The 12,013-nt window shown below is 40.4% G+C and overlaps 1 protein-coding gene across 1 annotated transcript in view; it reads right to left on the bottom strand.

Annotated features, from left to right (window-relative positions):
* The window catches only part of LOC121909394 (neurocan core protein-like), a 45,944-nt gene that overhangs the window by 19,736 nt on the left and 14,195 nt on the right, over window positions 1–12,013 (bottom strand). Inside the window, exons 3-11 of the mRNA XM_042429931.1 lie at window positions 9,431–9,634; window positions 8,875–9,057; window positions 8,150–8,324; window positions 4,250–4,377; window positions 3,280–3,564; window positions 1,851–1,994; window positions 1,660–1,761; window positions 1,398–1,564; window positions 1,164–1,317 (exon numbers count right to left, since the gene is read on the bottom strand). Coding sequence (XP_042285865.1) covers window positions 1,164–1,317; window positions 1,398–1,564; window positions 1,660–1,761; window positions 1,851–1,994; window positions 3,280–3,564; window positions 4,250–4,377; window positions 8,150–8,324; window positions 8,875–9,057; window positions 9,431–9,634 — 1,542 coding nt within the window. The remainder of the gene's footprint in view (window positions 1–1,163; window positions 1,318–1,397; window positions 1,565–1,659; window positions 1,762–1,850; window positions 1,995–3,279; window positions 3,565–4,249; window positions 4,378–8,149; window positions 8,325–8,874; window positions 9,058–9,430; window positions 9,635–12,013) is intronic.

The raw sequence follows: 12,013 nt of genomic DNA, 5'->3' as shown, positions 1-12,013 counted from the left end.
CTTAAGTTAAAAGAACACATATTTTTGGCTGTTCAGGTCCTACTAGCAAGGATGCAACTGCTTGCAGCTGGAACTCCTCAGCTGTCACACCTGTTGTCAATCACAGCTCGTTAGTGGCTCTACAAGAGAGACAGTTTGTGCTACAGAAAAAGGTCAGCGTGGCTTTATTTGTCTCCAGACTTCAAGCTCATTTTTGTTGTTCCTGCAGAGTAAAGAGTATACTGGCTCTCTGCTGGATGCTCTCCTACCAAATCCATTTTAAACCAATGGTCTCTGTTCTGCCACTCTTTCCCCTCACTACCTCCCTCCTCTGTTTCTCTAATAAACTTTGTTTCAGAGGCTTGTTTGTACTGTAATTAACATCCTGTTTTTCCTGCTCAACTGATGTTTCCCAAAACATCACAGACCTGAGCAAATTACAGCCTCAACAGAAATCTGCTCACAATACGGTACATGCTCACAAACATATGCTACCATCAAAACTTCTCAGATGCTCTATAACTCAAATCCCGTGGTTGTGTCCCAGTTTTATACTACATACTGTGCTAATTTCAATATGCTCTGTATTCTGTAAAAGCGTACAAATTTAAGTGTATAGAAAGATGTCAGTCTACATACTAAATTAGCTTTATTTGAAGGAAATGGAGAACTTACTCACAGCTAGAAAAATTAAACCTTGTTCATTCAATGTTGACTTTAAATATTTTGTTTTGGCAGTAGTTTAATATCCTTCTGACACATCCTCTGTCATGTCCTGGTTGTACAGATTATAAAAAATGTATATATATATGAACTGCAAAAGAGTATGCAATGACACAATGACAATTATATAATTCATAGTATTAGTATATAATGTGGATTGTGGACACAGATACAGTATGTTTTCATTTTTTCTTGTTTTTGTTTGTGTCCTTTTGTTCATTCTTTTATTATTTATTTTGTATGAAGTTTTATTAGTTCAGTCCTTTTGGTATTATTACCTTGTATAAAGGTAACAACAGAAAGCATTTCACTGCCATTATGTGCTATTTAATATGTCCGTGACAAGTAAAAACCTTCAACCTGTTATTCTCTTTTCAGAAATGCATTCACACATCAGTGCTGTCAGTGAGTAAATACCAGCTGTTTGGTTCACAGATTAGAAACTGCACCAACACACGCACCTGGTGATGTTGTACTGGACCCTTCATCAGTCTTTTTCGTGGGCGTCTCCTCTTCTCCCACCTGTCCACCTGGCGCCCGGGTCCCCTCCTCATTATCAGTCCCCACCAGGTAGCTCCAAGGCTTCCACATGGACTTGACGATTTTTGAGATCGCCTGAAATAACAACTTAGCTGATTTAGTGATGCTGTTTCAGTATCTTAAACCTCCTAATAAAGGCTTAAAACCAGACCAACCTTCTTCTCAGCAGGAGTGGGGTGGACTGGGGGCAGGAGAAACTCCTCGGAGTCAGGGCCAGGCTCCAATGGCTCTCCCCAGTCTAATGAGCTCTGTCCTGGGATTAGCTGGAGGGTCACATATGAATTTGAAGCCTCTGAGGACCCTAAGGACCAGAGGTCTGACGCTGAGGACACAAACAAGTGAATGATTATCCACATTGTTTGGACATCAATGCAAGCAATCTTTCTTGCAAGAATCAATATAATCAATCAGCCTTACAAGCATCAGCGTTATGAAGGGAGGCCTCCTCTTCCAGGTCAACCAGTCCTGTCCAGTTGGATGGTAAAGCATCACCACCATCTGAGGATCCTGCATGAATGTCTGTGCAAAAAACATATTTGTTTACTGACTGGACAGTTGATTCACTGATTAATCAGCTGGTTACTGATCTGCAAAGACAAATGTAAAACCTCTGGCAGTAGTGGTTTGCTGTGTAGTCGGGTCGGGATTGTCTGTCCCTGCAGAGACGGCATGAGTCGAGCCTGTGAGGTAGCTCCAGGGCTTCCACAGGGAACTGTAGATCTGAGAGATGGAGCCTGTATTCTTCACTTTACCTGGGAAACAAGTTGAAGAGATTAGTGTTCACATGGAAACCACAGCAGGATTTCATCCAGTGTGTCTCAAAGGTTTACCATGTCTTAACTTTGCAATTGTTGGCCAATATTAGTCAGCAAAAAGCAGTAAAAATTGTGAACTGAAAGAGGAGCAATGAGATATTGAACTCTGAGACATCCTGTCCTTTCTTTTCTGCCTCTGTCTCTCTCTCTCCCACTGCTTCTGTCAGTCCAGCAGTTTCACAGTTACTTGACAGTGGGATAGATAATGTGGATGCGAAATCACTGTTGCCATAGCTACAACAGTGACAATGCCATTTATTGTGTTACTACATCAATAGATTTCAAGGCCTCCGGAGCAACATCAGCACTTCTGTTAGGAGTGAGATGGCTGTTAATATTCAGGTATTCATCAGTTTTGTGGACATTTTTGATCTACAGATGATATTCATATGAAAGTTTTATTGAGATTCACTCTCACTATTCATGTTTAGTGTTGTGTAGTCCATCAATAACAAGTTTAGTCTGTATTTCTACAGTAGCCATGGCAGCAGCATTAGGGATAACAATGTTGGGGGATCTGTCCGTAACTCTGATTCTGGCTGAAATATCTCAACAACTTGACTTTTTATGACTTTGATTATCCACTGAGTTTATGTAGCACCACCAGGAGGTGGTGGAGGAAGTTTTTAGTGAAATGTCAACTATTGGATTTATAGCCATGAGATTTTGTAGTCACATTCAATGTCCCCCTCAAGATGAATTGTATTAGTTTGGTGTTGTGCCATGCCATTGGTCCGACAAGCCATTATTCCAAAAAAGTTCAAAAAACTTCCCATTGGACCAAAAATCACTAAACTCCAACAACCGCAGAATGTGTATTTTGGAGAAATGGGCCTTCGAACCAATGGGCCTTTGTTTTCAGGACAATGGGCCGTCGGACTAATGGTCTTTCGGTCCAATGGGACATTTTTCAAACTATTGGGATTTGGAATAATGGCCCTTCAGATCAATGGGCAGCTTTTGTGATCACTTTTTCATCTAATGTTTTCACCAGGTCAAAATTTGTCCAATATTTTGACTTATGACCAAATATCTGCAAAACTAATGACATTCCCATCAGCCTCAGCTGCACTTTGTGTCTTGTGCTAATTAGCAACTCTTATCATACTAACATGCTAAACTAGGATGGTGATAATTGTAAATTATACCTGCCAAATATCAGCATGTTCGTATTGTCATTGTCAACAGGTTAGTATGCTGATGTTAGCATTATCTCCATTACCTCTGTAGCAGTACGCATCATAGACTGCTGTGTTGTTGTCAGTTGTGGTGTTGGGTGTGACAGTGCGGACTCCTGGGTGGCTCCCTCCACAATCTGGTCGAGGCCAGCTGACTGGGTAGCGGACGCTGCCATCAGACAGCCAGCCTGGGGCGCAGCTGTCCAGGCCGGCCCTCCAGGCCAGATAAAGCTGCCCCACAGTGGCCAACTGGCCCCCGAGGGACACGCAGCGGTCTGAGGCTGAGGACAGTGACAGCCTGCCAGGGACCGAGGAGTGAAACACCTCACCTGGAGGAGGGAGACATGAGAGGGAACTTGATGCCTTTATCGAGTACAAACCTCTGTTAAATACACATAATATTGTTCAGTGGTATTGGTGCTGGCAATATTCTATCAAATTTCCTCTTGAAGCTCTAAATCTCTAAAAACAGGTCACGGATATATAGTTTCATTAAAAAAGTGTCAGTAATTTCCTAAAACAGCTGGGCACTGTGCATTTATTGGAGTCTATTCTTAGCTGCAGGTTCAGTGAAGTATTTACAGCAGCAGGAAGGTGATCGACTAAAAATAAACCGCAGTGTCTGTTTATAGTAATAAAGGAACATGTCAGCCAGTGCAGTGTGGCTCATTCATGTGTTTTTAATAGTTTTTAAACAATGGAAGTCTATGGCACGGAGGGCGCTGAGGATTCATCACGACTCTTTTCACTTACAAGTAGTCATTTGATCCACTGTCAGTATAAAATATTGATTAGTGCTAAATCAGGCTACAGCTACACAGTCAATCCATTTTGGTAGATCAATTTATTGCTGCTTTTAGTCTTTTCATGGGTTTTGTTGACAATTAGAAAAGATTGAATATAGCCAGGTGTACCTTTACTGTAGCAGAATATCATGCGAACATCAGTGCTAAACTAAAAAGCTGATGACAGGTTTTGATGTGTGTGTGTGTGTGTGTGTGCGTGTGTGTGTACCATCCAGTTCTTTTGCAAAACAGTACACATCAAACAGCTCTTTTGGGTCCCTCTTCCCATAATTCCTCACTCCGGCAGAGTACTCCTTGTATCCATAGCAACCAAGCTCTGGCAGCTGGACAGAATAGCTGTGGAGACAACAACCATGTGGGAGTCATAAATGGGAATGAACCTCTTTTTATTAGTCATTGGAAATAATAAATGTCTTGTGGAAATTCTGCTGTGGGAACATTATTTCAGCTTGCACGCCAAAGTGTTTATTTTTATTTAGACTTTATACATCAGCTAAGAGCACATTTCTATTCCCATTCTCTTTTAAAGGGCAGAGGATTAGAATAAATTAAAATGCAATTAACAGCAAAGAAACAACAACAGCGGTAAACAGACTAATGTGATACTGAACCAGATGAGGTGACAAAACAGAAGAATTGAATATTACAGTTTTTCTTGATTGCTAAGATGCTTAATTCAACTGGGATCCCCTTGATCTTCATCACCACCTTCTTGGCGCAACAGAAATCTTCTCTTGCAAATTTAACATTTTTTCATCGGTCATTGGTTCATTCTGCACCCTTTTTCAAAACAATTAACACAGATCTCTATCAGATTAACTGTGTTAAACAAAGGAAAACATCTGTTCACAGCTGATAGAAATTACTTTCATAATTATGATTCTCTAATGCATCTCTGTGAAACTCCTTTGCACAACTCTTCAATCAGCCATCAGTCCTTATCCATCTATAAAAGACGCTTCCTCTGTGTTGCTGTTTTCAAGTATTGATCAAAGAGGCCAAAGGCATGTAAGAAGAGTAAGAGGCTGTGGCAGAAGGGCCCGAGGAAGAGGAGTTTGCATGCGTGGTGGAGGAGCCGCAGCAAGAGGAGAAAATAGAGCTCAAGTTTCAAATGAAATTGGGGCAACAATTATTGATCATGTCATCAATCATGTCTTGTCCTTTAGAGAGGCAGAACAAAGGGTCCAGCCTATTCTGAGTTGGAGCACTGTGGCATCTATTGTTAGACTTTTTCAGAATGAGAATAGCTAAGTCACCATGTTACTGTACACCACTGTGTATTTCAGCTTTACTGTATTGCAATGTTGGCAGAACAAACTGTATCTCCAGTAATTCAGCTGTTTCATCACTCCCATTTACGTATGTATTATGTATTTATGCTGAGCAGGAGGCCATTGCCATTGTAGATATGGTCGTGGCAAACAATACGATCAGACTGCGTGAAATCCAGGCAGCAGTAATTGCAGATCAGAGAGCATTTAGAAATATCAACAGTGTGAGTTTGGCTACTATTGATCGAGTTCTTACACGAAACCATGACAGACCGAAGCAGCTGTACAGACACCCTGACATTGTGAAGGAGGCAAGACTCCAGTATGTGAAGGCAAGGATTTGTTAATGTAATGCCTTGTGATACCATACAGTTGCATGCAACTGGAATAATTTGCTTTATGAATTTTGCTTTTTTCTTAGAGATTAATGGAGCTTAAAGCTGAAGGGGCACATCACATATTAATTTATGTGGATGAAGCCAGCTTTAACCTCTATAAAGGGAGGAGATGTGGGAGGAACATCACTGGGCAGAGGGCCACTGTTACAGTGCCAGGTCAGAGGGGCGCCAATATCAGCATGTGTGCTGCCATCTCCAATGATGGTGTCCTTTGCCACATACCAACTATCGGCCCATACAATAATGAAGAACTAAATATGTCATGTTTCCTCTAATTTGTCACACTTGACGGATATTTGTACTTGGATTTGTTGTATTTTTATCTATTTTAAGAGAGGCTTATACTCTTTTGTTTCTGACATGGTGTTAGAGGTGTGGCACTTGGACACTGACTATGGCAACTCCAACCCTTGGATTCATTATCCAATAGATAATGAAACCCTGTTCAGCCAATTATCCAATGACAACTGCACACCTGGTCTAGGTTGATTACATATGTTGTTTGCCTCATGTCTTTGTCCACTCTGACTCTGATGAAGACACAGTTGTATCAAGACATTAGTCTCTTCGCACAATTAAAGGCTGTGAATTAATCAGTGTGCTCCAGTCCCTTTTGTTCTCTTGAACAATACAGAACGCCTCATCACATGTCTTGATGCAGTGAATGAAAGACCGGTTCCACCCAAAGAGAGAGGTCTGTTGAGGCCTGGCATGACTCTGTATGTCATCATTTGGAGACATGGTGGCTTCCACCGCTCTCGCCTTATGAATGATTGGTTTGCAACACAGCCCTGTATGATGATGCAATTCCTCCCTGTATATTCTGTTTTTCTGAAACAAATTGAAGAATTCTTCTCTGCTTGGAGATGGAAGGTCACCGGCCATATGACCAGATGTCCCTCTTGGAGGCAATGAATGCTTGGTTGCCTGGCAATGGGGTGCAGAGGACTGCCAGGGATGGATATGCCATACAAGGGGGTTTTTCCCTCGGTGCATTACAAGGGAAAACATCCAACCTATGACCTAATCATCAGGAACAAATGGACTAAATGTGAAGTTCTGAGTGTTTCAACTCTTTGTTTATTTATTTTTTTTGGACATTTCCATCCGCAAGTTTCCTTTGGGAGCTTTTATGTTTATTTTTATTTACAGTATTCAGCATTTCTGAGTTTGAAAAGTGTGGCAATAAGAATGACATGGAAAAATCTGATGCAGTACAAGAAAGAATTTTGTTTCTGAGTATTTCTGAGTTTGGGTGAAATTCTTTATTGGTTCTTTGGTGAAGAAAGAATGCAGTACAAAAGCTGTACCGTAATGAATGTCCAAATCTGTCTAGTCTGGGTGCTTACTGTCTTATGTCTCAACAACAGCTCATGAGCATGGAAAGATCTGCACACAAGAATAAAAAGAATGAAGAAAACTATCTTGAAAAAATGTCTCTTTTTTTGACAGTTTTCAACAGGACATCTCAAAGAAGTGTAAAAAGTGCAGGTGCAAAGTTCAGCAGGCTTCGTTAGCTCTAGTAAAATCATCTTTGGAGAAAAGAATACAGTTTATGCTGTGAGATGCTTGCTTGCCATTTGTGGCACATACTATAATGTAAAGTTGAACCAGTTCATATTGATAGCTGGATTTTGTATTTTGTCCTCCATTAAGTGATGATTGATTGAAAGAATATATTAATTTGACCACAGGTTGTGTTGTTTGATGTAAATATCTGCTTTTGTTGCATGTTTTTAATGTTTTGTGAGTGTTAGAACATTTTGCAAACAAAACTTGTCATTTTGGCCGGCGCTTTCAGTTTAGGCCTGTTTTATGAACTGTTTTGAAAATGTAACTTAAATGAGTTCAAGCAAATGAGAGAAACTGCAACTGGGAAAGCAGATGATTCAAGAAGACAGAGGCTGAACAGTTCACAAAACAAACCAAATGTGTTAATTTTAGAGAACTCAAAGTAGAGCTAAAACAATTAGTCGATTAATTGATTCTCTTCTTAAAACATTCTCCAATAGAAAAGTGTTTATGAATATTTAACATGTTGCTGTGTTTTATCATTCCACTCTAGCCATTTTACAGTTTCATTTAACTTTCTCCCAGTGTTTTAGGATTTTGGTGTCTGTTTTTATTCATTTTAATTTTCTGTTTGTTCATTTTTCTCTAAGGCACTTTTTTAACTTTGTTAAGAAAAGTGCTATATAAATAGAGTTTATTATTATTATTGTCTCTTTCAAGCAAAAAGGCCCAAAATTCAGATAGTAAATAGGAGATGTTTGGGTTTTGAACTGTGGGTCGTAAAAACAAATAGCTTCTGGGAAGGCATAATGGGCATTTTTCAGTGTTTTCAGACCTTTTATAGACCCAAAGCATGACTCACTGCAACTAGCGAGCAACTCTACGAAGCTGTAATAAACAAAAGGAAGTAATTGAACATCTCCTCACCGCACAGTCTGATCATCCAACCAGCCGGCTGCACAGCTTGCGAAGCCGTCATAATATGCTGCCCACAGCTGGGCTGGTGTGGCAATCTGAGCCGAGTTTTCCTGGCAGGCTCGCTGGGCGTCTGTAAATGAGAGGGCGTAACGGGCGCTGGGAGCCTGGTAGTGAAACACCACACCTAGAGATACAGACAGAGGAAGTCTTTATTATTCTTTATTTATTTAAGAGATATACCAACACAGCTGAGTTAAAAAAATATATCAGCAGGATGTAATCAATACATATGTACCAACAAACAGATCAATTTAAGACAGTGTGAGTTTCAGCTGAAATTTCACAGATGGACACACAAAAATAATCTTTGGTATTTAGTCCAAACATCTTCATTAAAAAATAATTACACAATTACTCAAGTGGAAAACTAGATAACATAAACAACACGAACACAGTGAGCAGTTAGGTACGTTAATTAAGTCAGTCATTATGATATTGATATGGTGAAAAAAATGCTGAAAGGAGTTGGCAGTGCTCCTGTTTTAAAGCTGCCATTATCTATTCTACATTAGCACAACAAGCCTGGAATGCAATAAAACAAAAAAATCAATTCAAATCAATGCAACTCAGACTGTCAGCAGCATTTTTTGTTCAGTTTAAATGTTTCCTTGGTGGGATTTGTGTCACTAAACTTTTCTCACAATGAAATCTACGTCAGTGGCTGCTGCACTTACCGGAGACCACCAGGGGCACAGTGTCTCTCTCATAGTCGTTACCCATGACAACCTGACAGTGGTAAGTGCCTGAGTCGTTGGTACGGAGACTGGAGATCTCCATGGTAGCATTCAGGGGATTGGCAGTGTATCCTGGCAGCCTGACACGGCCACTGAAAGCCTTATTCACCTTGATTACATCACCTTTGGCACAGAAAAAGAGGTTTCTTCAACACAAAATGTCTACTGACATCCTGTAGATTTTAGAAATAGAAAATAAACTTTAAAAGGTCCTTAAATAGATGGATAGATTGAGTTAAAGGCCCTGAAACATTATCTTCTGTCAGATTCTTGCAAGCTGCAAAACCAAAAAAAAAAAAAAAAAGAGCTGAAAGGTGGTCAGGTGATAATTCTCTGTGGGTTTATAACTATGAGCGACTCCTTACACACACAATTGATCCATTGCGAATATAAATATTGATTAGTGCAGCTTTAAGTCTCCAAGCCCTAAATGTTAACTGACTGAGTGATATAGATGCAGGTCCTATTCAACAACACAACCACGTCTTTGTTTTACCTTTAGCAGAAAGCACAATCTGCTCCAGAGGAGCGTCCTTTCCTCCTGCTGGCAGCCTGATGCGAGTCCACAGGATGTGGGGAGGCTGGCTGGAGGAGGTGGTCTGAAGGGTGAAGACACAGGGGAGGACGGCTGTGCCTGCCAGCGTTTCTTGTACTGTCGAATGGGTGATCCTACGCATGTTCACTATGGAGGAGGCTGCACCTGGAGAGAACAAACAAGAGAACAAAGCATAATTGGATAAGGCAATTAAATATGTCGGGGGGAAATTTGCTTACATGGTAGGAAAACAAAGAAGAAATGCAGTAAATAATTTCCTCTAATGATGATTCACCACACGTACTTCAGTTGTCTACTTTGATCAGCAGGTTCAGCAGATAAATACTGTTTGACAGACACGGATCAGTCTCCTCATTGATTAGGGTAAATGTCGTATTCTTCAATAAGCAGCATATATAAAAAAGGTCGGCTCTAGCTCCTCACCAAGGTGCCTGATAACAAGACCTCAGGGATTCATTAGCAATTTCACATGCAGATTTCCACACAAGGGCAAGAAACTTGTTTAATCATCTCGACACACACACACACACACACACACACACACACACACACACACACACACACACACACACACACACACACAGACACACACAAATGACTCCGATTGTCACTCAACCTAATTAATTTAAAGAAATTTCATTCAAAAGAAGTATCAATGTAAAGGAAAGGTCCCTGTACAAAGTGGTTAGTTTCAAGGTTCTGCAGATTGATATCAGCAATTCATTCTGTCTGGTTGCCACACAGGCTCAATGTAACCATGACAACAGGATCACCTGTGAAGATCTTCTAACCAACCATCCCCTACCACTTCATGCTTCATCCTCTATGGACAGCAACATACCAAGTGTCCACTATTTTATTCTATTTATCTTAAGATGGACATTTTATTTTTCTCATACATAAAAGACTTCTCCTAACCATGCAAGTTAAATTCTCTAAAATTTACATACTGTAGTGATAACTGAGCATGTTCAACCAGATAATGAAGATTGTCAGATACGGTTGAATGGTCAAAAATCTCCTAAAACAGCTAAAGGACCTTGAGTTACGTTTTTTTAGTAAACTTTTATTTACTTTTGAAAAACAGCAATCAAAAGCAAACTATTACATCCTCAGTATTAATTAATATTAATTATAAAGTTCATAATCTGTCAGTTTCTGCTCACAAAATCATGAGTAACATGGCCTGTAAGGTGCGACAGTCTCTGAAATCAACCCAAGAAAAAGGCAGAAGACTCAGTTACAAACCTTTAATAAGCTTAAATCAGTGCTGAGGATTTTTTGCATTTGTTTTATTTTTCTCTCCATTCATATTTTAACTGTGAATCAAACACACCAATTTGTAGAAAACGAATGTGAGCGAAACATGACAACCTGTATAAAAAAAACAAAAAACAAAGCCCTATTTGGAATAATACAAACGGTGGAATTGAATCCCCGAAATATATTTCCATCTGCATTTAGATTGGACGGCGTTCACACGCTGAATCCCCCTGAGAGCATCTCTCGGTGCTGAATGTCCCCGCTGCCTACCCCCCAAATCAGATGTAATCACACAATCACAAATACCAGGGAAGAAAACATGTGAGCCAGAACAAGACCGAGAGCAGGAATGAGAGAGGAAGTCTGATGAAGGGAGAGAAGGGAAGGGAGTTAAAAAGACGAAGAAAAGGAGTCTAAGAAACTGAATGGTGGAAACTGAGGGACTTTGGATGACAAGTGTACCCAGAAGCATGGTGGTGACAGATGGGACAAAAGCAAAACAGCCTGAAAAGAAGAACAGAGTGCTGGAAGTGACTTGAAAGGACACTTGCTGTCATTAGCAGACACCATCTCTTATTCTTGTCAGTCCTCCTCCAGAGTCTACTGAGCTGTTCGGAATACAGTTAGACTGAAAGGAGGGTCTCAACGATCGATATTTTTAGCTATCCTAGTGGTATGGCTCTGAAACATTTCAACAACTATTTCATAGGTTGCAATGACATTTTGTACAGACATTCATCGTCCCTGGAGGATGAATCCTACTGACTTTTGCACCAGAGCCATAAGATTCACATTTGATTGAAATGTCTCAACAACTATTGGATACATATTCATGTCCCCCTGAAGACTGGCCATCGATCCGAAGACCCATTATTCTGAAACCCAAGAAGTTTGAAAAATGTCCCATTGGACTGAAAGCCCATTAGTCTGACGGGCCGTTATCCCGAAAACAAACACCCATCGCTCCAAAGGACCATTGCTCTGAAAATACACACTCCGGAGTTCAGTAACATGGTGCTGAATCGGCAGGGTGAGGGGTAATGGGGGGGGGGGGGGACAATGCCATTATTTATGTTTAGGTGTTCCAATTAAGGCTGCCTCTGTTGTGCCTGCACTAAAAAGCAAGCATTTTGTAAATGGTATCTTTTTATTTGCATGTCAAAATACACCAATATATTAAGGGCAAAAAGCTCCAGTGAGAGTGTGTATTTTCAGAGCAACGGGCCTTCGGAGCAGTGGGCTATCATAGTGGGCTTTTGT

Source organism: Thunnus maccoyii, chromosome 12, assembly GCF_910596095.1.
Source record: "Thunnus maccoyii chromosome 12, fThuMac1.1, whole genome shotgun sequence".
Lineage (NCBI taxonomy): Eukaryota > Metazoa > Chordata > Actinopteri > Scombriformes > Scombridae > Thunnus > Thunnus maccoyii.
The sequence above is the reverse complement of the archived record's forward strand: the minus strand, read 5'-3'. Positions and strand labels throughout refer to the sequence as shown.